We start from the raw sequence: 26,421 nt of genomic DNA on the forward strand, positions 1-26,421 counted from the left end.
TATCATTTTTATTTCTTTGTATTCTTCTATCGCATTTATAATCTATCTAAATAATTCATACATCTTCAAATAAGCTACAGCACAGTTATAGTTTTAACTTATACCAAATTATTCTGTTTTATTATAAAAATCGATCTTAATATAGTATTTCATTAATGGTTTAATTTTTCATACAATAGAAAATATAAGTAGAAAGAAACAGAACGATTTATAATGGATATTTATTACTCGGTGTTTTATTTTATATATATATATATATATATATACAATAGATTGCCAGATTGCCAATAGTAGTAGTAGTATTGAAAAATCATATACGTACGTGTACTTTTATTCATATGATGTATTGTCAATTAAAATCGAATTTTTATTTACTTTCTATGTATCTATCTATCTGTATTTTTTGTAGATTAAATGTTCAAAAATGTAACTTTTTTAGATTTAAAAAACGTGAAAAACTAAAGGGAATAAATTTCTGTCCCTCCGTGACAAAAATAATAAAGAGGAAGTTAATATGCATCGATCTGATATATATTCCGAGATAATTGAGATGAGAGGTTTCGCTTCGAATATAATATGCATAATTCAAGAATGTGTAATCAACATCATTACACGTAAGTATATATACCTAAGTAAGTATATATAGATTATTAAATATATATTTTCATTAATTTAAGCTTTTTTTATGTAAAAGTTATATAGTTTATAGTTAAATATATTTAGAAATTTTGTGATCAAGCAGTTTTGGAATGAAACTATCGAGGACAGAGATATAGAAGACGAGGGAACAATGTGCAAAGCGGTACATATGTACAACGCCAAAAGGAGTATCGATTGCGACTCGCGGTACTACGCGCAACGAGAGGCAATACGCAATTTCATCTTCGACGCGATATCTCGGGATCTGGGCGAAGAAGCTCCCCGCTGAATGCTGAATCAGTTTTCGCTGCTGTTACGAAGGTAGCGAATTCTGTCGCAGGGAAGCGGCATCAGATGCCTGCGCGGGCAGGATCGAGTCGAGAAAGTCACTCTCGAGTGGTCCAGGGTGGGTGTCGTTGTGGGGGGATGGTGGGGTTGTGAGGTGGGGATGCGTGCGGTATACATATGTGTACGGAACCCGCTATGTAGTTAGGCTCCGCGCTTGGATGATATCGGATCAGTCGGTGAACGTGCCGCGGTGCGAGTGGTAGGGTCCCTCTACCTGGAACTGGAGTGGAGATTGCGATTCTCTTTCGCGACTTGAGTTCGGAAACTGTCGGAAACTCGAGTGTACCGTATCCTCTCTCTCGTCGTCCCCGTTCTTCACCCTCGAGCGGCGGCGGCTCCTTATGGGGTTGGTGGTCGCGCGCGTGCACGCGCGCTCGGACGTGGACGACGTACGGGGACGACGTATGTCGCGCGAGGAGAAGAACGGTGAGATGACTGTTGTCCGTCCTGGGCGCGGCGAACCCCGTGGGAAACGAGAGCTGTGCGAAAGCTGAATTACGGGCGCACGCAACACAGGATCGGCCGGCATGTGCACGCGGCCTCGCCGGAGCGGGAGAGCGGTCATCTTGGCGATCATCATCCTCTTTCTCTCGCGGATTCGCTGCTGCCGGAGCGGCGGTACTACGGACGCGGTAACCCCAGCGTGTAACGTCACCGCCGACGGGCGGGAGCTGCTGTGTCGCGGCGCCGATTTACTCTCCGTCGAGCCGATCTACAACGTCGATCTGTCACGAGCCACCGCTGTTCCCGTTAACATCACGAAGATGTGAGTACACGCGCGTGACCTTCCAAGAATCAATCTCGGCAAACGCGCCGAGATTGGAGCGCGAGAGTGGAGGATCTACTCAGCTGATCGGGTCTCGAGCTCTTCGCGGCGCCAAGTGTCAATAATGATCCTGCGCGTGATTCGCGCGTTTAATAGATGCTCGCCAAAATGGACTATTCAATCTTTTGTGTCTCTTGATTCTTTACAATTTCGTAAAATTATGCATCGGGTAGCTTTTTTACTCAAATAATAAGTATTTATCTATATTTGTGAATCTCTCGCCATTGATTCCATTATTTTTATTATTCTTCTCTAAAAATAGTCACATCGATTAATATACAAAAAAAAAAAAAAAAAAAATATGACAAAACGCATTACGCACAAACATGTTATCTTTTAAATTCATCTTTTTAAAGAGAGCATTTATAGAAGGTAAATGATAAATAGATACTTGATATCGCGCGTCCTACATACGATTTTAGCCGCGGGCCTTTTTGCTAGTATCGCGTCTATGTATCTATTTAAAAAGTCTCTCCTTTTTACATATATATTCCTGATTTTAATTACACTTACTGTGATATATAAGTAGCGTGTTTCGCAATAAGAAAGCTGCGCGAAGAGGTAACACGCGAAAGAGAGCAGCGATTTTTCAAACATATAATTAACTATGCACGCGTACCTTTGAGGAGTATATATACCTTCTTTCCTCTTTTCCCTAATAGATTTCTTTTCCGATTTATCGTTGTATTTTCGCCAGGATTTATTCTTATACTATATATAGGAAAGTACTATATCGAATGGGTACTTTCGATTCAGCGATAGGTAAAATAAAAGAAGTAAAACGTTCGCGATGCGACCTACATACCAAATGAAATGACAGTCGATAGTCTATGGATCGTGATTTAGGATCAACAAAGGGGGAGAACAGGCGGAATTTATGCCAGTCCACGCGCTACGTTTTTCGCAGAATCGCTCACGAAATTTTATTTTTCGTCGCCATAAAAGACAGAGCGTGTCACTCTTTTCTATGCTAAAAAACCTGCGCGAAAACTGCAAATCGATCTAATTCGCCACCTCCTTTCTTTTGAGAAATAACACTCCGGCGATATGTGTGTATTTTCGAGGCTGTTCAGCTGCCCTTAATCCCTTTTAAGAAAAACAGAGAAAAAATCTAAATGGACGTAACACATCGCGGTCGTGTTTGCGTCATTTTCTTTTAGTTTCTTCTTGTTTTTTTTTCATATTTTTTTTAACGTTTCAGACACATGTACGAGTCGATAATTGTTTCTCTTAAAGCGATTTATTCGTTCCCTATAATTTAATTAATCGTCACAATTGTCGAGAAGCACGCGATATCGAAAAATTATTTTTAAATAATTATTTGTAAATATTTGTAAGTAATTCATCCTTAATAATGAATAATTAATAACGCATTATTTGTAAATAATTCAACCTCAATAATGAATTATTACAAATCATTATTTATTTGAATTATCATTATCTGCAATGATTTATTAATAGATTCCTTTATACGGTTCGCGTCAGATAATTTTCTTTCGTTAATATTTTAAGAATACGGAAGGTGCGCCGTGGCTTCTTCATTATTCTTCTCACGTTCCCGCCGATGTGGCGCGTGATGTCTATTGTGAAAGTAATTCCATTCCCGAACTTGATTCACTTTATCTGTGAAACAATATAAAAGCAGTTGAAATTTCATCAGTATTATTCTAGAATTCTGTGTGCTTTCTTATCGTGTTATCACTGAAAGCTTCGACAAAATGTGTGTCGCATAATCTCTTTTTTTTCTGAAAGATATATATTTTTTTTCATGGCAATGTGCGATGCTCCGTCACATTTTGAAGTAACCATCGATCTAAATTCTGGCGCGTCGAATGAAATATATTCAATATTGATGACGTATAGGTGCATTGCTGTATGGACAGGGGAATATATCTCTCGGGGAGTACAAAGACTGGTAAATTTCAAGCTGTCCTTGAACATGAAGCGTCGAAAGTTTTCAAAGGCCTGCGCCCGTAAGGGGAATCACGGTTCCCGAAAGCGTAATTAGAATCCAATGTTCGTACGCCGAGAAAGTTCCATTGGAACTTTAAAAAAAAACGAGCGCGCGAAAGTATCAAGTAAGACGTCGTCCTCTGCCCGTGTTTTTTCTATTTTAAGATGAATGAATGACAGGAAAAATACTGTGCGCTCAATTCACAAGAGGCAAGGATTGCATCTCTGGAGTATCATTTCTTTCTCTCTCTCTCTCTCTCTCTCTCTCTTTTTTGCTCTGTCAAAATTTGTGTTGAATGTTTGACAATGTTTAAAAATATGCGCGTAAAAATATTAAATATCTCAAGGGTAATTTTGAAGAAAAACCACTAACATATTATTATATGCGAATACAAGATATAAATAAGAAAGAGCGTTATATACATATATATGTATGTAAGTATATATATATATATATATATATATATATATATATATATATATATATCATAATAGTAAGCGTCACGTAAGTTCGTTGCGATTGCGTGCGAACAAGGTTGTCGGCCGAATGCACTCGTTGGCCACTTGTTACAATAATAATCTTACGTAAAACATCGCAGATTTCCAGGCGTGTGTTTTGCCTTATTTCGCTATAATAAATATGATAACGTAGAAATTAGCCAACCAGTCTGTTCTGGTTAGGAAAGAAATTCTCCGTTTCTTTCAATCAATTACTCGTCATTGTTGCAGTTAAACATTTCGCAATTGTAACATCAAACCTTCCAGTCTTTATTAATTTATAGCATGCTTCTTCGTCTCATTCGCTAAACGAACAAGTAGACATCGATCCATCCCGAGTGAAGCAAGGTCGAAGGTCTCATAAAAATCCGTGCTAGAATCCAGCCCTTCGGTCCGTTCCTCTCGATTCGCGCTCACGCGACACACGGGCGTAAAAGCGATTCGCTAGTTTCCTCAACACAGAGAGTGTCCTACTTTTTTTTTATCGCCCACGTTATACCCGTAAAAGCTCTCTGCCATTCTTAATCGATGTTTCACGTCGATCTCTACATGCCGCACGTTTCGATTTTATCGCTCGAAATGACATGACTATTTCATCGAGTGAGTCCAGGCTGACTTTTTTGCACGATACATTGCGTCGGGAAAAGAAAAAATATATTTATACATCTTAGAGAGAGAGAGAGAGAGAGAGAGAGAGAGAGAAGATCTGTGATATAAGTCGAGAACATTTATTTAAATCGTAGACATGATTGCCGGAGAGTCCTTATTACATAAATTTCAGGTCACTCATCGAAAATCTCTAAGAAAATCTCCATATTAAGAATGCAGAAGGAATTAAGAATTATATATTAACAAGATCCATCGAATTTGTGTTTTCGTTTACACTCGCGCAAGCACAATCAGCCTCGGATGCAGTGATCTCTCTTGTAGTGATCTTTCGTAAAAGAATTATTTTTAGAAGACATCGCCCCGCGCGAGATGATCCTTCGCCGGTTAACATCATTTTTTTACGTATGTGTTTCGCTCTCCGCGAATCTCGTACACATATATATATATATATATATATATATAAAGAGAAAAAGTTACGCGAATCTATATTTTCTTCAATGTTAGAAGCATCATAAATATGTTGTTTGGAAATGTATGAAAAATGTTGAGTTTTCTCGTGTGTTTTATACTTTAACTGCGAAAACTCTTTCCAACTTGTTGTGTAACGATTTTATAGATTTGTTTCTCGTATAAATGTTTCAGTGATCTAACCAACAATAATATAACGGACATTCCAATACGTGCTTTCCATCGTTTTCCCAATCTCGAAATTTTGTAAGTATATACGTATTTATTATGTACGTATGTTAATGAGATTTCTCAACGCACGAAAAAAATTACGAAGTTAAAATAGACATTAATATATAATATGTAACCTGGAAAAAAGTCCAATATATTATAAAATGTGACCATAAAATATGTTTTTTTTCTCTTGTAATATCTCTGTCCGTATATGTACGAAAAATAATAAGAAAAGTAATTGAAAAATAGTTAAAAGAACTTTTTGCATTTTCAGAAAATAATAAAATTCGAAAAAATAAGAAAAAATTGTCTATATACAATTGTTAAAATTATATATAAAATATTGTATAATTTAATAACAATTTACTGCTTCTAAAAAATCAATGCCAAAATTATGTTTCTAATTATTTTCCCATTCTTTTTATTTTTCTATATTTTATATATAATTATATATATATTTATATATTTATATATATACAATTATGTATAAACTTTTTTTTTGTGATATTCACATGTATCATTACTTTTAGATTTCTTCGACGTAATCATTTGCAAACCATTCACAACAGCGCGTTTATAAATTTGGCGAGCCTTTGTGTATTGTAAGTATCTAAAAAAATAAGCTTGCGTGTATCTTACTATCTCTAATATTCTTTGCGTATGTCTTATCTGTTCTTCAGGGAACTCGATGAGAATTATTTGACGAGTATACCGGTTGCTGCTGTAAATCTACCTGGTCTCAAAGAATTGTAAGTGTCTCTTATCATCGCATTCTTATTATCTTATATGAAATTTTAATCTCCATTATTGCCTTTCATTGAAATAATTTTCCGTCTATTTGCTCATTTCGAGTGCGACGTAAGCTTTCATGAATCTTTCGCGTATTTCTGCAGATCTATTTCAAACAATAGAATAGAACAACTCACGAGGGATGAGTTGCGCCATGCTAGTAATTTGGTATCGCTCGATTTACGCGGAAATCCTATTAAGAAGATACGCGATGACACCTTTCGAAATCTTGGCAAACTTCGTAAGTTGTAAGTAATTTATGCGCATTTCTTTTTTATCCCTGTTTACGAAAATTATACGCGACAATTGCGAAAGAGATTTTGCCGCGTCGGAGGATAAACACGTCACGCGCGTTCTCTTATTAATTATAGGATATTATCGAACGCGAAGGAACTGCGAATCTTTCCCAATTTAAATGGAGCAACATCTTTGGAAATATTAAGAATAGATCGTTCCCAGTTGAAGGAAGTCTCTTCTAATCTTTGTCAGCAATGCCCGAAACTCAAAAGTCTGTAAGTTTAACACAGGTTTAAAAGTTACTTTTCACAGACAGTATATATTCGCATAAGAGACTCGATTTTATATCTATAATCTGTAATAGAATAATTCATGCATAAATAATATTTAGGAATGTTGTTAAAATTCGAACAAAATAATGAAAAATGAAATGTATTGATTATCAATATTCAATAAGCGAAAATGATTAATTTTTAATTGATTAGAGGGAATTATAAAAACAAATACAAGAAACCTGAATATTTATATATTATTGATATTAAAAAAATGTAATTTTATTATATTATTTCATCAGTGAAATATGAAATTTTAATTAAATAAATAACATTAAGATAAATAATAAAACAAATAACTATGGAGTAATTATTCAAATTAATTTAATTGAGTGACTTTCAACAAGAAAGAATAAATTAATTTATTATTAAAAAATATAAAATATAATAAAAATAATAAATAAAGTAAATAAAAATAAAAATTGTTAGGATAAAATAAAAATAGAAAAACATATATTGTATAATAAAAAGTTGGAATTTTATAATGTTAAAGATTAAGTATTAATTTTGTCTATTGTTATCATTTGTCTTTTTACATTGATTATTTCTCGTTTCTTATGTACATCTTATATCTATGATTTTAGTAACATGAAATCCAATCATTTGACGGAAGTACCAAATTTACGAGACTGCAAAGAACTCCGCGTTTTGTAAGTATGTAATGTAATACGTACCGATATACATAATATACATATGCGCGAATAATCGAATGTATTAAAACGATACACCCTATAAACGATGTAAATTTTTTTGTCTTTAGGGATTTAGCTAGTAATATGATTTCCGTGCTACCCGACGACGTCTTTAAAGGTTTGAATATGTTGCACGATTTACTTTTATCCAATAATAATCTGCAAAGTATCTCCAGCGACGCGTTCATCGGATTATCCAGACTTCAGGTCTTGTAAGTGCGGCATTTGGCTTGTGTTACTTTGATCCGATAAATCTATGATTTCAACAAATTTATTATATTTGAATTTTAATATATTTTTTAGAGACCTGGAGAACAATTATATCGAATACATACATCCCGACGCATTCAGAGAAACAAAACGTTTGCAGGATCTGTAAGTGTGTTCGTATACGTGTGTAATTTACATTATTTCATTATAAATCAGTTCGTACTTGTCATAATATGAGATGCAAGCGTAATTAAGATGTTTGTTCATAGAAATTTGGGAAACAATATTTTTCCTACACTGCCAATAAGAGGTCTTGCGGGATTATTGCATCTCAAGACGTTCAATAATCCTGCGCTACGAGAATTTCCGTCTCCCGAAAGATTTCCACGAGTACAAACAATGTTACTGTCATACGCTTATCACTGCTGTTCGTTCCTATCGATCGAAGTGGAGGAGTCTGTGACAAGGTCGCCGGTACAGGAATCGATTTTGTTTCCCACCGATGATTTCGACAGCAGTTTATGGAATTCCACTTTCAGCGACATTTGGCCGCAATTAGGTAAATGATTTTGCTATTTTTCTTTCTCTTTTTGTTTTTTTTATCAATAATCTATTTTTTTTTTGCATTTCGCATGCTGCATTTTTATGCACATATCGTGCATTTTTGTAACACTTAACTGCTGCAAAGCATCTGCTCTATCTTTGCAAACTCGGTTGTTCAAAAGCATTTGCATATTTATCATTTGATAGATAGTAAAAAACAAAGTGTTCTCGTCCTCGTATCATCGCATCATGTCACATCATCTTTGATCTTTGCGGCACTGAAGTGATAACATTTTTTAGATAACTTGACCGACAAATTTGGATCGCAGATAAATGAACTTTGGGCTAACTTTGGTTCAGATTTTACCTATCCCGGAAACCTGCCTTCCTACGTAGAGGATTATTTCGAGGAACTAGATGCTCGAACGACAGCGACAACTCGGACACTCGTACCATCTCGTATCCAATGTTTGCCGCAACCCGGTATGTTACAAATGGGACCCGGAAGTGACCTGAAACGTTAACAATTGTTGTGATGATGTTCGATATTTTATTTCTGATTGATTCGCACACAAAATGTACGTGAAATATTTTCAGGCCCTTTCTTACCGTGCCAAGATTTGTTCGATTGGTGGACTTTGCGGTGCGGTGTTTGGATAGTCTTCCTGCTCGCCATGCTCGGTAATGGCACTGTGGTGTTTGTCTTGATATTTTCGAGAAGCAAGATGGATGTGCCACGATTTTTAGTCTGCAATTTAGCTGCTGCCGACTTCTTCATGGGTGTTTATTTAGGTGATTCTTTCGTCATTTTCTCTCTTCTTTATATCGATTTAAATTAATGTCAACGTTACATGTATATTCTAATTGATTAAAATAAATAATAATTAAAGTCTTTTCATCATTAAATTTGTCTTACAATTGGAAAGATTTTATCTCGACGAACAATATTTTTTTTTTTTTAGGTTTATTAGCTGTTGTCGACGCATCAACGTTGGGAGAGTTTCGAATGTACGCAATACCATGGCAAATGTCACCCGGATGTCAATTGGCTGGTTTCCTAGGTGTTCTCAGCTCCGAGCTGAGTGTCTACACGCTCGCTGTGATTACTTTGGAAAGAAATTACGCGATAACGCACGCGATGCACTTAAACAAGCGGCTTTCCTTGAAGCACGCAGGATACATTATGACGATAGGCTGGTGTTTCGCTTTGTCGATGGCGAGTTTACCACTATTAGGAGTTTCGGATTATAGAAAATTCGCCATCTGCTTGCCGTTCGAAACCAACGGCAGTGCCGCACTCGCGTACGTGGTATTTCTCATGCTTATCAACGGAGTGGCCTTCTTGATACTGATGGGTTGCTACCTGAAAATGTACTGCGCGATACGTGGCTCCCAGGCATGGAATTCGAACGATTCTCGTATAGCGAAAAGAATGGCTCTGCTCGTCTTCACCGATTTCCTCTGCTGGTCACCGATAGCCTTTTTCTCTCTCACAGCGACCTTCGGATTGCAACTGGTGTCCTTGGAACAAGCAAAGGTTTTCGCGGTATTCGTGCTACCGCTCAACTCTTGCTGCAATCCCTTTCTATACGCGATCCTTACGAAGCAGTTTAAGAAAGATTGCGTGTTGATATGCAAGGCGATCGAGGAGTCGCGCGTGACTCGCGGTATCGGCAGGTGCCGGCACAGCTCCAATTTCAGCAATCGGCAAACGCCGGCCAACACCAACAGCCTCGTCGATCGGTCGTCGCGGGAGAACCAGGGGCCGCTTCAAACTCCGTGCGCTTGCGGAAATTCGAGACTCCTGGAAACCGGAAGCCGTTGCTCGTCCTATCGCTGGTGGAGCGCCGGGATATTTTGGCCGTGCACGCGCGATTCCCGACACGGAGGGCACACGCGTAACGATCAGTATGCTTATCAGATCGCCCAGATCCAACAGAAGCAGCACAAACGCGCGTCATCGGTGTCGTCCAGCGAGAACTTCTCTTCGTCCAGATCGGACTCCTGGCGACAGGCGCATCATTGCGGCATACCGCTCCGACTGCTGGATCCGAAACGGAGAGCCTCTTCCTGGCTGATCACTAGGAAACCGTCGCAGGACTCAAACTTAAGCTCATCCCGCAACGATTCCTCCGGTTCCGCTACCACTGCCAGCACCAGTACCTGGCGCATTTCGAGATCCAGTGCCTCCTTAGAGATTAGCGCGCGTAATAATACGCCGAGGCCGGTTAGACCGAAGCCACGACTGACACGTCAACTCGCCATCCAGGAACCGGAACCCCCGGGGTCTCCGAGTAGACTGGCCGTTAGATTACTCGCCACGATACCTTCCGCAGCTGAGACCAGCGATCAGCAAGACGATGAGAATATACCGACGAATTAAAAATTTCTATCCGACTATTTTTATGTATTATACATACATAATAAGCGCAATATTTTCTAAGTTTATTATTCTCATCGAGTGAATTCTTCAACAAATTCAGTATTAACGATCTTCGCTGGTATACCTGTGTAGTTTGTAGCTATATATGTACGTATATTTATATTTATGGCATTTTATATACATCTTTAGAATTGTTGCTTAAGCAAAGTAGAATGCGCGAAAAGAGTATAAGAGAGATTATGAAAACGATGTAATGTTATCAGTGATTTTGAACGGGCTTTCTCGTTTCTTGTTCAATGTCGTTGATATCTGTATCCGATTTTAATAAAACACATTTTTTTTAACGAAACACCAACAAAAATACGCTCGTACACGTCTTAAATGATAATCAATAAAGGAAATTGTTCTTACAACGGAATGTAATTGGATTGTGAAATCAAACGGCATTGATCCGTTTCTGTTTGAATTGAATAGAAGTTTAACAAAAAATATAGTTCATCCGTCCGTCCGTATATGTATATAATATGTTATGTATTTATATTTTTACGTTATATAAGACTGACTATAGGTTCTTCAACTCTGTACCATACTTTGTACACTGATTGTTGGTCAAAGAGCCTCCAACTACTAGTCTCAGTAGACAGTAGTCATTCGATAGATTACATCGAACTATATAAATAATGATATTTTAATTTATATAGCAAATAAAAATCTACATAAACTATATATTTAACAACGGTTTTACCGTTCTAAGTATTATATAAGATTTTGAGCCAAATCACAGTTTACCTCTTGCGCGATGTTTAAATAATCTTGATAATGGCGTGTGCTTATTTATTGGCAGATTATATATTTTACTGTACGGACGGAGAGTCGTGTTTGTGCCGCTATCAAACGTAAACATTGCGTAGAGGCAGATTTAAAGAATGTATTATAATTTTGTTAACTTTTTAACTCCACGAAATTTGCAAAAAACTTTTTTTTTCAATTGCTTATAATTTGAAAATTATTATCTCAATTTTCGCAAAATAAAAATTGAGGCAATAATAATTGCTGAGAAAAAAATTTCCAAATTTTAGATAGAAATTTTTCTATTAAAAAAAAACATCCGGTGATTTTGGGATATCCTGTATATACATTTATATATTAATATATATATATATAAATCGGCGCTACAAATTTGATTAACAATATCAAAAAAATTTAGTCACATTGTGAATTTTATCGAGTGGTTTGTTAAAAGTAGTTAATAATAGCATGTGATGTGTTAACGAAAATCAAATATAAAACCTTCTGTGAAACTGATTGATTGATAATAAATATTCTTTAGTCGGCGAAGTAATTTAAGCTTAAAGATCTGTGCGACTAAAGTGTTATTTAATCTGTCAAAGTTAAAATTATTGAAATAAAGTTAATATATATACATGCAACATGAATAAAAAATTCTACGCATGAGAAACAAATTAATATATCTATAACATAAGAAAATATGATTTCTTATTATTTATCCTGTATTGTACGCATATTCGATTATTCGTTTTTTTTCTGTTTAAACTTGTTTATTTATTTTTGTAAAATGTCACTTTTGCATATTACAGGGAAGACGCGTCGCGTTCGCAAGCGACATTGTCATATTATATTAAGACTAATTAATAATAATTTAAATACGGATATATACATTAATTAAATGGCTCTATATATTTCTCGTCTCTAAAATATATACTCAACAAGGATTCAATACAGCACAGAGGAGTGCATCACCAAATTCTTTAACTCATCTCTAATTAAATATATATATATATATATTTATAATATAAAATATATGTATATACTATGTATATATTATATACATTATATATAACATATATTTTATAGTAATATAGATAATGAAATCAGATCTCTATTTGATTGTTTTAAAAGTAATATCTAGCAAGATACATAGCCTTAAAAACTGTCCTTTGTAAATATTAAATTCATTGCTTCAAAGTCCACTAAGGAAGATATTTTGTGGAGAGCTAGCGACCATTTTTAATAACAGAATCAGATTCGGTGACAAATCTGACACATTTTAGTCTCATACGTATCTTTTTTCGCTATTATATTTTTTTAATAATAACAAAGCCGATAACTATGCATATTCTCTGTATAAAGACAAATACGACATTCGTGCAAATTACTGAAAATACAACATATCAAGGAATATTAATCATTGTTATTATGGATTAATGCAAAGTACGTCTAGTTATGTGATCTCATCAATGTAATCATAGATATTCTTATACTTGGAATGCACGAAAAATATGAAGCCTGTTTCTTGTAATTTCATACAAAACAATAGAGAAATACATATGTTTCTTTAAAGTGTATTGCGAATTTCAGTTGCATTAAGATTTAAATGTGTCAGAGCGTTTTGTCACAAAATTATAAATTTTCCGTCAAAGTCGCGCGAAACAATTTCGTCTATAAAGGTGTATATACACAGAAATCGTGCATTCTAACTCATACTTGAGCATACCACCATAAAAGAATAATCAAATTTAACATGAATAATTAAAATAAGCTAACACTATTTGCAAACGGATATAGCAGGGAATTTGTTACACAATTGTATTATGCGACATGTATGGAATACAACGGTGACAATCTTTTAATAAAATAATTAAAACCGCAGTTTTTTTAGCTTTGCAGCATAAATAAATCTGTAATTTTTTTGATTCTGAGCTGAGTGCATACAAGGGTGAATTAATTGACAACGGCATTAGATATTATTACGTATATGATTGTTCTGATATTAAAAAATTTCTAACAAAAATATAGAAAGAAAATTAGAGTTTTAAGATTGTTCATCCCGAGACAAATTTATTCGAAATTCTATAGGACTGTGACAATCTAAACGCTTTAGTTTTTGATTATCTTACATTTTTGCATTTATAGTTTAAATATTCTTATCATAGGGACGTGATTTGAAGAGTTTTTTTTGTAGGAATTAAAATAGAAATCCCAACATTACTTCTCGTTAGGAAATGTTTCTGTACCAGAAATGTAGAAAAGAATTTCTTCGATAGTTGATTACTTTAAACGCTCCCGATAAAAGATTTCGCACAATATTTTATAATCTATACACATCGTATACAAAGATATAAAATTCGCATTTTTGTTTTGCCGATGTAAGTTACACGTATATTGCCAGTATGTGTTCGGACGGTATCCGAAAGTGTATATAATATCAACGATAACTTTAACAACTTGATCCTTTCACGATCCTTACTCTTGTCTCGATGTAACTTTGTACCATTATCCATAAAAGCGTAGTAACGTATAAACGAGAAAGAGAGATAGAGATAGGGAGAGAGAGAGAGAGAGAGAGAGAGAGAGAGAGAGAGAAAGAGAGAGAGTGAGTGATTTTTTAATATTAATTTTGTCCCTCATCCCGGTATGCACCTAGATGCACGCGATAATTAAAACTACGGAATTATATCGCGATAAAAAAGGTTACTCTAACAATAATTATCATTATTATTATTATCATTATTACTAACATTATCATGTGAAAAAATCTTACTTTGTAAAAATTCGCGGCTCTCAGAAAACGCGTTTAGCTTTTCCTAAAAAGTATCATATACCGAAAATATATATTGTCGTATAATAATTAGAACTTTCCCTTCAAATATTGTGATTCTTTAAAAATCTATCTATATTTAAGAATGTCCTTCCATGATATATATTCGCTGACTCTTATTTCTCTATTTCGTTATCATTTTACGCACGTATCCCAAATTTGGCAAAGTAGAAGGAACACGAGCAACAAACACCTTAAACGATTATTACATTTCCGTGAATCTATACGCGCGTAGAGGAAGGAACGAGGAGAGATAGAGAGAAAGAGAGAGACAGAGAGCTAAAAAAAAAACGAGAGAAAGAGTGTATGTGTGTGTATGTGTGTGTCACGCGAAGAGTAGAGAATTGCTAATAATTAATAATTACTGATAAAATAATTCTTAAGTGCACATCACGGGATTACAACTAATTGTAAGGGGTAGCAATTAAGTAACAAACGAGATATTATGTGACTAGCGGTCATCACGTAACTTTAGTTTTGTTCTTCCTAAAGGCCGGAAATAGCTTCCTGCGCCTTCGTTTAAGCTCATCGTTGTCGGCGGTAGAATTGGAATCGGTCGAGAGCGTCTCGTCGTCGACCGACATTAATGTAGGTAATTCACGGAACGGTTTCTTGATGCTCGTTGTCGTAGTCATCGTCGTCGTCGTCGTCATTGTAGTCGTTAACGCAGGACGATAGCCGCAAGACCTGTCGGAGACGTCGAGCGAATTTTCCGAGTACGACGTTTTCGGCAGGAATGACGAAGTCTTCTCCTCGCTCAGCACGTTTGTATCCTGGCTATAAGATCGTGTAATGTTGGATTTCTCTTTGCACGGCAATCCAATCCTCCCTGCGGCGAGCTCTTCCGGTCCATCGCCCACCACGAAGTGCACGGCCCCAGGTTCCTTCTCAGCTTCGCTACTCGACGAATCGGAGAGTTCATTTCCAAACCGACCAGTGGGAGGTATCGATGTCTCCTTCCACGCCGAGTTCTCCAAAATACCTACGAATATGCCAAGTAATGTCCACAGTTCAATTAATTCCTTTCTACCTACTTCGTTATTAATAGTACTAATAAAAGGAAAGAAGCGTAAAACGCAGAGATAATATCAGTTGCCTCGTGAAAGGTCTTCCTTCACATTACTAGTAACTACATTAGACTACAGATATGAAATACAAACTTGCACCAGCAAAGTGTGACTCATTATTCAGCTGCATTATCTTTGATGCTTATCATTAATGCTGCGTATAAAATATCAAGTTAATTTTAATTTCAAATCGTTCTCGTTATATGAGATATAACTTTCCGTTTACAAACGTTTCTTGATCAACTATTTTCCGCGGCGTTAGCTATATTATATAAATTCTTTTCCAAGTGTCTTCGTCTTTGAATTGCACATAAAAAGCCGCACACTATCATTTTTATTATCGTCATAACAAAAGCGTCAATCATTGAAAATAAAAATATTAAAAAAATTTGGTGAATTATTCGACTTTAAATAATTTCCATAGTAAGAGCGTACTTTTTATGCTCTTGTTTAATAACATGCAAACAATTTAATATGCGCCAGATTTCGAAAAATATAAAACATGCAACAAGTTGGAGCACTAAAGTTTGATATAGGTCATATTAACAAGCTCATATATTCTGGTTTTTCCAACCTTGCTTAAGTTTATTATAATAGCGATTACTTAATATTCCATACAGAAAAATAACGCTAGCATGTTATGTAATCATAATAAAAACAAACGACACACATACACACATTGGACTCTTTGTAATACACATAATTGTATATGAAGTATATTTCCCAATGTTTCTTCATATATATTTACACACACATATACACACATGTATATATATATATATATATATATATATATATATATATATATATATATATATACACACATACATACATATATGTGTGTGTAAAATTGCAGAATAATATAATTTACAAAATAAAATTGGGAACGATTCAGATCTTAATTGGTAATTGGTAGTCATTTTTTTTACAATTAGATAGTTTTTATCATTGAAATAACAAGATATATATATATATATATATATATATATGAAGAGAAGTACAAAATGGTTTTCAAATATTTGGCTACTACTAATAAAATAAATTCGAACAATATATTAGATAAGTATACATACATGTATGTATATAATGCCCATAATACATTGATTATCGCATTTTATGCAATCCTATATATTCGAAATCCGCAAGAATTTCAGATAAGAGATTCGTAAATATGTTTTTTTTTTTCATATTATTGAAACATTATTGCACACATCTTCTAAAAAATTTTACAACGCAATGTATATATTAAGTATATATATAAAAACATATAATTTAATTCATATACTTTTTGTTCCAGAATCATGGAAATTTATGCTTATATGTATATTTATATAAAACTACATATTCATTATTATATATGTTTTTGTATTTTGTCACGTTTTATATTTAAGTAATATTTTGATCAATAGTCAATAATTTTTTATTTCTGAGCTATTGTCATGTATATGTTGCAGTTAAATGTAAAAAATAAATAATGGAAATGCAATTGAAAAGAAAAATTATAGTTTTGTTCTTTTGTAAAATAAGACAAATTTTTGCACAAATTTCTTTTGATTTATATACGATTTTCGTTTTAATAAAATATGTATATAATAAAAACATTTTGTCCATGAGATATATCATTTTGTACTTTTTAATAAAAATTAATTATATTAAATCACCGAGATTTATTTATATTATTACTAAAAAATTGTAAACATGCTAAAATAATTAATTGATAGAAAATAGATACATATATACATTTGATAATCTTCTTATTGCAGAATATTATCTGTCATGATATTATTTTTCATCTCTTTCTGTTTTGTGACATATTTAACTGCATTAATGAGTATTCGTATAAACTCAGCTTGTCATTTTGCACATATCTAATCTCGAATGTATTGCTTATAAATATTATAATTTTATATTCTTTTTAAATTCTTCAAAAAATATTAAGTTTTATATCAATTGGCACGACAGTAGCATTATTTATGATTTTTTATATAATCTTTCATTTATCAGGCAATATATGCAAAATTGGAATTCATTTCACATGCATATATTGACCATTTTACTTTTGTATACTGACTATAATGTATATCAAAGGCACATGAAACTTTAATATCAACTTAATCCTATAATGTTATATATCTGTATTGGCACAAAAATATCAATGCTAAGAGAGAAAACTATATCTTTTATACTATATTGTTAAACACGAAAATTCGTTAGTAAACTATCATTAGGAAGTTTTCCTGTGTGACGTAAATATATAGACGTGACATATAGACAGGCCACAATAGTATTTAACAATAAAATGAACATTGATATGTCAATCTAAGTACTCATTGATGTCCGTATCCAGCTTACCTGCGACTGCACTGACTGATGATGGTGTGTACACTGAACTTGCTTCATCATCTAAATCATCTTGGCTACTAAGTCGTCCTATAATATATTACATAGAGATTATTTAAAAATTTATAAAACAGCTTTTATCCTTTTTAAAAAAAAATTGTCAGTAAAGAGTGAGAATAAATAATTGTTTTAACATAAAATGTATTACATAAGTTTTATATGTGTGTATGTTAGTAACAAAATGTAATTCTTGTATTGAAGTAGAAAAAAAGAATGTATTATTTGATTAATCTTGTAAGTTTTCAGATGCAATAGAAATAAAAATTAATAGCTAGAATAGATGAAATACCTCTTAATCCAAGACCTCTACCATTAGGTGTCCCTCTATACAAAACGGTCTCTAAATAACTTAATCCATTATTGTTGATTATATTGAAACCACAAAGCAATTCAATTTGCTTCCAACGATGTACCCTTTCTTTCAGCTCGTTTGTTACTTCGTTCAGTGCAGTTCTTGCTTCAACTATACTCTTGTCAACTTCATCAATGGATTTTCCGTGAGTTGAAACAAAGGCACCCACAAAACTGGAACGTTTCTTTCGTAATTTCTCACACTGCAAAATAATAGACAAATTTTATTGTTACCAATGGAAAGTTTTTCTCAGCACAATCTGACAAATTAATTATAAAGATGATAATACTTGTATCAAATAAAACTTATAAATTGTATTGAATAATTTAAAAATAAAGTTATTTTTCTTACTGCTTCTCTTGCTTGCTGAAGCTGTTTTTCTGCTGCTATCTTCTTATTTGTATATGCTTTGTTCTCAATTTCATGAGTTAATTGTAGCCAATGCTGCAGACCAGCTGGTGGTGACCAACATCTGTCTTCAAGTTCACCTTCTGCTCGTTGTAATTCTAGTTTCAACATCTGCAAGATATATAAATTGATAAGAGAGAATAGAAAATATATTAAGTATATTATTATATATGTAAATGTGAAATAAATGAGAAACGGCATTAACTTCGATTTCTGCTTTCAACTGTGACACTTCAAGATCTGAATATGAAGTATGTAATCCCAAACTTTCATCTTGCAAACGTTTTTCCAAATTTTGTTTCTCAGTAGTTGCACTTTCTTGTTCCATTCTTGCTCTCTCCAGCTCTTTCTGCAATTAATTATATAATATTATTTTAAAATAAAATTTCCTAATTGTGTGTATGAAGTAATTTACTTTTAATTTTAGAGAACGTTATTAAAAAAAAAATACCTGTAAATTTTCTAGTGCAAGTTCTGCCTTATGCAAACTTTCCATGTCTTTCATCATTCTATAAAGATCCTTTTGAGAATTTTTCTTTTGTTGATACGCGTACCAGCATCCAATAAGTGCTCCAAATAACAGTGTAACTAAGATTAAGTCTTTGATACTGTGCCCAATATCTATTAATTAAGAAGTATAGAGTGATTCTTAGAGATAAATATATCAGATAGATAAGCATATAGAGATAAACATATGGTGCCATAATATTAAATAAATATTACCTTTAGGAGGTCCAAAAAGAACAACATCCATTGCTTTTAAGGCAATTTTTTGTTTGTGAATGGGATCTTTAATACCCAGAACATTACTAAGATAATGCATATTGTTCACAGCTAATCTAAAATAAATTATAATAAAAAATTTATATATACATATATATTTTATACATTTTCACATATTAAAGAATCATAATCTAACAAACTCACCGAGGAAGAGTAGCACCAGTTACACGATGCTGTATAAAAGTAGGAACATATTGAGGAAGCTCAACGTTGGAAGTTAACCATTCTGATGTCTGTTCTATTGTCCAGTTATGAACCTAATTTATAAAAACGTTACAATTCATGAGATATAATAACATTACATGTGCAAAATCATAGATATCTTTTTTTTTTGTTACTATAATTCCTATATTAAATATTATCTTTGTCATTACTTCTGATCGTAACCAAGCTTCCCAGAGCTCTCGCACACTGATATGCATATCGTCATTGTGATGGAAAGCCCTCTGCCTCCGTTCATAACCGGCTTCGTACTGTAGTTCTTCTCTTAAAAACTGTCAAAGTTGAAAATATATTTGTATTTATAACATCTTGTATACATTGTGCGACATATTTTTCTCGCAACAATATAAACATTCTTACATCGTCCGATTCGGATAGATCAACGTTTCCATTGGCATCGTCATCCAATTGACTGTGAAGGGACTTTATAGCTTCTAAACCTAGACGATCGTGCGAAGCCATAGTGATGCAAGCTAGGTCGTCATTACAAGTATCCGCAGCTGGAATAAATTAAATTAACTTAGTAAACTGTTCTCGTGTCCTAAGTGTCATCCGTGAATACTCGAAATATGACGACTTTACTAGGTTCGTGAGCCACCGCTTGGGCCACTCCATCTCTGGTGAGGGGGGAAAACGCTACTATCTTGGAATGTGAAGCGCTCGAGGCACCGGTCTGAAAGGTCGGGGTGGAATCGAGGGCTCCGCCGGTGGCCGCTACCGTGTCGAACAACCAGTACAGCAGATGAATTCCCAACGGTAGAAGCGTGTTCACGGATGTTCGCATCTTAGGTTAGCGCTCCAGCTTCCTTCACTGACAGCTTCGCGCCCCTCTGCGCGCGATCCAACAGGCAAGATCCGCGGAGGACACAGCGGAGAAAACCGTTGCAAGCTGTTCTCTCTCTCGCTCTCCTCTCCCGTGCTCACTAGCCGATGCTGCTGATTCGCGATCGTGAATGTATTCAAGGTTACTACAATTCGGACCCGGACCGACGATATATCTCGACGGGCGCATAACAAGCGTGACCGATTACGAGTGGGATGGCTTTATAAATGTGTCACGCGCTAATATTATCAGCTCCATAAAGGCAGACTCCGCTGTTAATGCCCGCGATACATGAAAATATTTTATTGCTTCGTTAATTAAGTCAAATTAAGTACATACACGCACTCTTACTATATCCCGAATCAGATGTTTTATCCAAGGCTACTAATAGCACTTCCGATTCACACGACCTAATCGATTTAAGATCAACTTTCATGTGAACGTTTAGATCGTATTTTATTTGGAAAAAAAAAATATACGGATAAATAAATGTGTATGTACTCTCTTTTTTTGTTTCTTATACTTATGCGACTATTGTTTTAATTCAAAGTGCGCCTCTGTTCGAGAGGAAATATTCTTGATTTACGTTCCACGAAAAACGGCTGGGAAACCAATCGAGAAATAAAATCTTCCTCGGAGAGATGACGTTTTTGGGGAACGTAACCTTGGAGCGAAATAAAAATTCATGAAAATTGAACGTAATATAATTTATATATATACATACATGTCGCGGCCAAAATCAGAAAGAGACGGGTATATTTCTGGTTGGATCTCTGTCTCTTTTATGAAGCGCTGCTGTCATCAGAATTTCTGAGATGCAATGTCGCATCTAGATATTTCGTGCACCATGACTCAGAATTGTGTCTAACATTTTAGCATTCGTGTTTGATATATATACATGTGAGAGATTAAACATAAGGTTAAAAAGGATAAATAATAAAGATTTCGTAAATAATGTTGAAAATACAGATTACCACAGCTAAACCTACTTCTTTTTCAGACGAAACACGAGCTTGCGAATTTTGGTTTTGACGTACGATATGTTACTCAAATATATCGATGTATACGAGAAAACTATGCGTCAGATATAAATAAAGAACGTTTGTTATGCTCGAATGACGAATTCAGGCGTTTCGCGCTTTAGAATATTCGTCTGACTAAGGAAAAGAGGACTACGAGAATGTTGAGTGCGACAAGGAAATCAGAAAAGATTTATTTTAACGTAATTTTGCTTCGAGTCGAATAATCTTCGTAATCGAAGTGTGTTTCGATGCAAAGTAGAAATGGCGGATGCTATATTTGTCACGCATTTCGTACTCTTGTTGACATTCAAATTATGTTCAGGTATATATACAGGGATATAAATTATCGTGATATTGATCTTATAATGTGTAATTCTAAATGAGATTTAGATATTTATATTTTTATTTATTGCGTTACTCAAATATGCTGTTTTGCACGTGTATTAGCCTAGTCCAGCAAAGAAATTGTTTGTCTTTATGAGAAAGTTTATGAGTAAATGAAACTCAATTTATACAATATATATCGCAAAAATTAAAATATAAATATTTTATAATATATATTAGTACGATATATATCGCAGAAATTTCTGGACTTTTTCATTAATTTTTATTACAAAATTATTGCATGTTTTACTTAATATGTTTATATAGTTTTTAATTTATATTTTAGGCGAAGGAGCAATTGCGTTACAAGAGCAAGATACTTCTCTTGACAACGAAAAATTAAATTTACATGAATCGCATAGTCTTGTTAACAATGCGGTTGGTCAGAGACGTTTCAAGTGCCATATATGTGAAGATTTTGAGTGTTCAATATCTAGCATTTGTGAAGATGCAATCACTGTAAACATTTTTGAATTTATATTACATTTTTTCTTGTAGAATATAAATTAACATCTTTATTTTGTTTCATAGTGTTGGAAAGCCAGGGTGAAAGAAGCTGAAGGTACCGAATCTTTTAGCCGTGGCTGTTACAAATTAGATGAACATAAATTGTTTTTATGTAATAAAGAAAACCAAAATGCAGAACAGAAAGAAAGACATGTGAGAGGGTTAAAAAGCGGTGTTCAATATTCCGTGGAATGCTGCCAAGGAGATTTTTGTAATGTCGGGCCATATCCTGTACTGCAAAATTATTCAACTAGTAAGATAATTTAGTCTCTGTAGACATATACATGAAAATATACATATAAAATTAAATTGTAATAAGATTATGGATTTTGTTAGAAGCAGTTTTTATATTTGTATACTGTTTTCAGATGCTGATAGAGGAAATTATGTAGTGAAATTAACTTTTGCGATTCTCGGGCCAATGATCGCATTGATTGTTGCTGGAGGAGTTCTATTCTGTTTATTGGCGCATCGAACGCGAAGAAAACGACCGATGGCATCGCGTCGGAACAAACTTATTGTAGACTCCGAAATTGAGCCTTCCATGTTACATTTCTCTTTTTCCTCGCCTGCATCGTCCGCCACTTATCATACACACGAGCTTAGAGCAACAGCTGCTGGTGATAGTACACTTAAGGTACATAGTGCTACTATTTATTTTTCTTTACATAACCCGTGTATGTTAATTAATTACGCAACGTTTGTTAATTAACTTTACCAACTATATTTTTGTAGGAGTACCTAGACGGACGAAGTTTAACCAGTGGTTCTGGTTCTGGATTGCCCTTACTAGTACAAAGAACTTTAGCTAAACAAGTAGCTTTAGTAGAGTGTCTCGGTAACGGTAGCAGTGGAGGATTCGGTGGAGAAGTGTGGAGAGGGATTTGGCATGGCGAGAACGTAGCAGTAAAAATTTATTTTTCACGGGACGAAGCTGCGTGGGCTCGAGAGACCGAGGTTTATTCTCAATTGTTGCCATCTAGACACGACAATATTCTGGGATATGTCGGCAGCGATATGACGAGTAGAGCCAGCTGCACTCAGCTCTGGTTGGTAACGCAATATCATCCTCTCGGTTCGCTCTTCGATCACCTCAATCGATCGCCGCATCCGTTGACGCATCATCAGACACTCAATATTTGTCTGAGCATCGCTAACGGTTTGCTCTATTTGCACACGGAGATTCATGGTACTAGAGGGAAACCAGCTATGGCCCATCGTAATCTTAAATCCAAAAATATCTTGGTCAAGACTAACGGTGGTTGCGTAATCGCCGATTTCGCATTAGCGGCTACGCAGGATCGCCTTACGGCGGACAGAGTCGACTTACGACAAGGAACTAAACGTTATATGAGTCCCGAGATTCTCGATCAAACGTTAGTGGAACATTTTTTTTTTTCCTTTTTCACTTTCATTATAAGCTAGCCAAATTGATCGCAATCCCTTTTCTGATTCATTTTCAGAGTAAACATCGAATGTTTAGAGAGCTTCAGACGGGCCGATATCTATAGTTTAGGATTGGTAATGTGGGAAGTCTGTCGCAGATGTATAAGCAATGGTGTAGCCTTGGAATACACGATGCCGTATTATGAATGGCTGCCAAGCAATAATCAAGAACCCTCCATAGAAGAAATGCGTAAATTAATCTCGCTCGACCAACGAAGGCCGCCGCTTCCTAATAGATGGCATTCCGACCCGGTAAATTATTTTTATGACTCTAGCATTTATCAGAGAAATATTGACCTAACCTACACATATATCAGAGCTGGAAAGATCAAGTTTGACATTATTTATTACATGAATAATTGGAATAAATTTTAATCTTCTTTTGCAGACATTAGCCGGGATGGGAAAGTTAATGCGAGAGTGTTGGCATGGGAAACCGGCGGCCAGATTACCTATTCTTAGGGTAAAGAAGACACTCGTTAAATTAGCAGCTAGCGATTCTCGTGTTCATTTACCGCTCGATTGACCAGCATTCATCTTACCGAGCTCTCTTTCATCCATGTATTTATTACTGTTGCTGCAACAACCCGTCATGTGCATTGCAAGTTCGATCATTATCATCATCATCATCAATAACAATCGTGCGTTATCGGATGCATTATATCAAGAAAATAAAAAAAAATATCGCATATCGACATATCGAAATAATAATGTTAATACATTTGTTAATGTTTGGCATATGAATTTTGTTGCCTTACGTTCTTTATTACTGTTACCATTCTGGAACAATGATAGTATTAAGTGTATAGTTTTGTAGCGTCAATTGAACCAAATCGCTAAGTAGAAATATTGTTAATTCCACAAGATGGTTCGAAATAATCTGTTAAAAAAAAACGGATACAGTGTGTGGAATGTACAATAAATTTTGTTCATAATCTATGCAAATGAGACAGGAACGCGATTTAATTCAATATGTATGTAATACATTTCAATTACGTTCAAAATTTAGCGAAAATGTACTCTACTTATATGTAATAATCACTATTTTAATTCATATCGACAAAACGATAGTTTACTTAATTTTTATATCATTTATAAACGATTATAGCTCGACTCTGTTGTCATTTAAAAATAGGAATCTGTTTTATTGAATCAGTGTAACATAATAATAGTTTAAATTTCATTTGAAGATCTTTTTAGAGATTATCGTGCGCAATAGTTCCAATAAGTGATCAAAACATATTTGTAAATAGTGTGTATCTCTGTATCGATATAACTATTGTATAATTAATTACACAACTATTATCATGTCTTTCTCATAAAATCACCAGCGAGATATAGATAAAAATGAGTATGAAAGTAAGCAAAGACTAATATACATAAAAGATATACATCTTTCTGTATAATACTTGTCATAATTTTATGAACTGCTTTCTTATAGGCCATATATCACTTGGCGATCGCAAGGTCCGTGAGATTATTTCAAAATTTTATTCATTGAAAATTGAATAAAGATAAATGTCCGCGAATGTTGCGGTCGTCAAGTGGAATATACCCTTACTGTTTATACATAAATAACCAATGCATTATAAAGATGAGGATGGATGTATAAATAGCAGAATATGGTCTATAATTGTACGTAATAAAATTATTGTACAAAGGTTTTTGTACGTAACAAAATACAAATACTACATATTTACTTAACATGAATATAATACAATGCGATAGACTTTATTTTAAAATCTGATTATTCCTCGAGAGGCAATGACAGTAATCTCCTTAACAATATTCCATTATCTAAATTATAGTTGCCAATACATTGCTCAAAGAATTGCCGGAGATGTGACGGATCGTTCGTGTGTAATAAAATGATAAACATGTATCGCCATACTAAAGGTTCTAATTCAACTGGATATTCGAGAAGTCTAGGAAGTAAGTTTAACGCATGAATCCAATCTTGACGATTGATGTAAGATTGCATTTCTGATAGTGCTAGGCTTTTTGAAAATCCTACGAGTGATGTTCTGTTTCTTCTACCACCCTGGAAACTCTTGCAATAATGGGCTTGACGATCCTTTGCTATTTCTGTCATATCTTTTCGCCGTTTTTTATCAACCTTACGTTTTATCATTGTTAAAGCTTTCTCCTAAAAAATCATATCATAGTACTTGATTATATTATATAATTGATAATTGTCATAGTTGTTAAAAAAATTACATACCACGCTGGATTTTCTAATTTTTAGAGGTGATGTCAAATCACACGACATAATTATCTTCTGGACAGTTATTATTATTATTCTTTCTTAAATTTCTGACGCACATACGAAGTATCAGATAATCCTTTGCGTTCTCAAGATATAAAGTTTATATTCTTGAAAATAAGACACCTCTTATATTTCTGGCGTGTAATTACAGGTTTTTTTTTTTAGTTGATAGAGGGAAAGAGTAGTACCTTTTTTTCTTTCTCTTACAAGTCTTCCCATAGGTAAAGAGGAAATAAAAAGTGCAGCCGAAAAATAAAAAATAAATCTCATGAAAACTAGACAGAAGCCTCAACTCCTGAAATAAAACACGTGTATATTCGAGCATTGGAAAGAGAGAAAGAGAGAGAAGGTAAAAAAGTGCAGAAAGTGCAAGCAAAACAGA

General features: G+C 34.4%; 4 protein-coding genes across 5 annotated transcripts; 2 read left to right on the plus strand and 2 right to left on the minus strand.

Moving 5' to 3' along the window:
• Window positions 1-1,114: 1,114 nt before the first annotated feature.
• Window positions 1,115-12,228, plus strand: Rk (G-protein coupled receptor rickets). 2 transcript variants are annotated; one of them, XM_072901208.1, is made up of 13 exons: window positions 1,115-1,753; window positions 5,516-5,587; window positions 6,085-6,156; window positions 6,235-6,303; window positions 6,448-6,591; window positions 6,715-6,855; window positions 7,497-7,562; window positions 7,673-7,816; window positions 7,908-7,979; window positions 8,084-8,373; window positions 8,658-8,840; window positions 8,955-9,149; window positions 9,320-12,228. In XM_072901208.1, exons 1-13 carry the CDS (start codon window positions 1,515-1,517, stop codon window positions 10,738-10,740), a joined length of 3,108 nt encoding a protein of 1,035 aa, XP_072757309.1. In that variant the 5' UTR covers window positions 1,115-1,514; the 3' UTR covers window positions 10,741-12,228. The 2 variants fall into 2 exon arrangements, with proteins under 2 accessions (XP_072757309.1, XP_072757310.1); XM_072901209.1 differs by having other exon boundaries at window positions 8,718-8,840.
• Window positions 12,229-13,830: 1,602 nt separating this feature from the next.
• Stim (stromal interaction molecule) lies at window positions 13,831-21,067 on the minus strand. Its single transcript, XM_072901210.1, has 11 exons — window positions 20,174-21,067; window positions 19,952-20,091; window positions 19,744-19,863; window positions 19,514-19,626; window positions 19,310-19,425; window positions 19,038-19,207; window positions 18,792-18,935; window positions 18,530-18,697; window positions 18,116-18,380; window positions 17,779-17,856; window positions 13,831-15,341 (listed from the first exon to the last, which is right to left on the minus strand). Exons 1-11 carry the CDS (start codon window positions 20,373-20,375, stop codon window positions 14,821-14,823), a joined length of 2,037 nt encoding a protein of 678 aa, XP_072757311.1. The 5' UTR covers window positions 20,376-21,067; the 3' UTR covers window positions 13,831-14,820.
• A 176-nt stretch (window positions 21,068-21,243) lies between these two features.
• On the plus strand, window positions 21,244-25,479 carry Sax (type I BMP receptor saxophone). The gene is made up of 8 exons (XM_072901212.1): window positions 21,244-21,333; window positions 21,415-21,758; window positions 22,107-22,279; window positions 22,352-22,580; window positions 22,696-22,964; window positions 23,063-23,703; window positions 23,791-24,025; window positions 24,162-25,479. The coding sequence occupies exons 2-8, from the start codon at window positions 21,698-21,700 to the stop codon at window positions 24,297-24,299; spliced, it is 1,746 nt and encodes a 581-aa protein (XP_072757313.1). The 5' UTR covers window positions 21,244-21,333; window positions 21,415-21,697; the 3' UTR covers window positions 24,300-25,479.
• Window positions 25,480-25,483: 4 nt separating this feature from the next.
• On the minus strand, window positions 25,484-26,291 carry LOC140670558 (uncharacterized). Its single transcript, XM_072901217.1, has 2 exons — window positions 25,995-26,291; window positions 25,484-25,919 (listed from the first exon to the last, which is right to left on the minus strand). The coding sequence occupies exons 1-2, from the start codon at window positions 26,040-26,042 to the stop codon at window positions 25,521-25,523; spliced, it is 447 nt and encodes a 148-aa protein (XP_072757318.1). The 5' UTR covers window positions 26,043-26,291; the 3' UTR covers window positions 25,484-25,520.
• Between the last annotated feature and the right edge of the window lie 130 nt (window positions 26,292-26,421).

The sequence above is a fragment of the Anoplolepis gracilipes genome, chromosome 10, assembly GCF_047496725.1.
Source record: "Anoplolepis gracilipes chromosome 10, ASM4749672v1, whole genome shotgun sequence".
In the NCBI taxonomy this organism is placed as follows: domain Eukaryota; kingdom Metazoa; phylum Arthropoda; class Insecta; order Hymenoptera; family Formicidae; genus Anoplolepis; species Anoplolepis gracilipes.

Excerpts from the sequence above, each read along its gene's own strand:
- Rk (XM_072901208.1), top strand. The coding sequence starts at position 1,515 with ATGTGCACGCGGCCTCGCCGGAGCGGGAGAGCGGTCATCTTGGCGATC. Across the intron at positions 6,592-6,714 it reads CTTGGCAAACTTCGTAAGTT|GATATTATCGAACGCGAAGG; the intron begins GTAAGTAATTTA and ends TATTAATTATAG. Across the intron at positions 7,817-7,907 it reads TTATCCAGACTTCAGGTCTT|AGACCTGGAGAACAATTATA; the intron begins GTAAGTGCGGCA and ends TATATTTTTTAG.
- Stim (XM_072901210.1), bottom strand. The coding sequence starts at position 20,375 with ATGCGAACATCCGTGAACACGCTTCTACCGTTGGGAATTCATCTGCTG. Across the intron at positions 18,936-19,037 it reads TTGCACTAGAAAATTTACAG|AAAGAGCTGGAGAGAGCAAG; the intron begins GTATTTTTTTTT and ends AATTAATTGCAG. Across the intron at positions 15,342-17,778 it reads ATCAGTCAGTGCAGTCGCAG|GTATTTTGGAGAACTCGGCG; the intron begins GTAAGCTGGATA and ends GCATATTCGTAG.
- Sax (XM_072901212.1), top strand. The coding sequence starts at position 21,698 with ATGGCGGATGCTATATTTGTCACGCATTTCGTACTCTTGTTGACATTC. Across the intron at positions 22,581-22,695 it reads ACTGCAAAATTATTCAACTA|ATGCTGATAGAGGAAATTAT; the intron begins GTAAGATAATTT and ends TACTGTTTTCAG. Across the intron at positions 24,026-24,161 it reads ATAGATGGCATTCCGACCCG|ACATTAGCCGGGATGGGAAA; the intron begins GTAAATTATTTT and ends CTTCTTTTGCAG.
- LOC140670558 (XM_072901217.1), bottom strand. The coding sequence starts at position 26,042 with ATGTCGTGTGATTTGACATCACCTCTAAAAATTAGAAAATCCAGCGTG. Across the intron at positions 25,920-25,994 it reads AAATTAGAAAATCCAGCGTG|GAGAAAGCTTTAACAATGAT; the intron begins GTATGTAATTTT and ends ATGATTTTTTAG.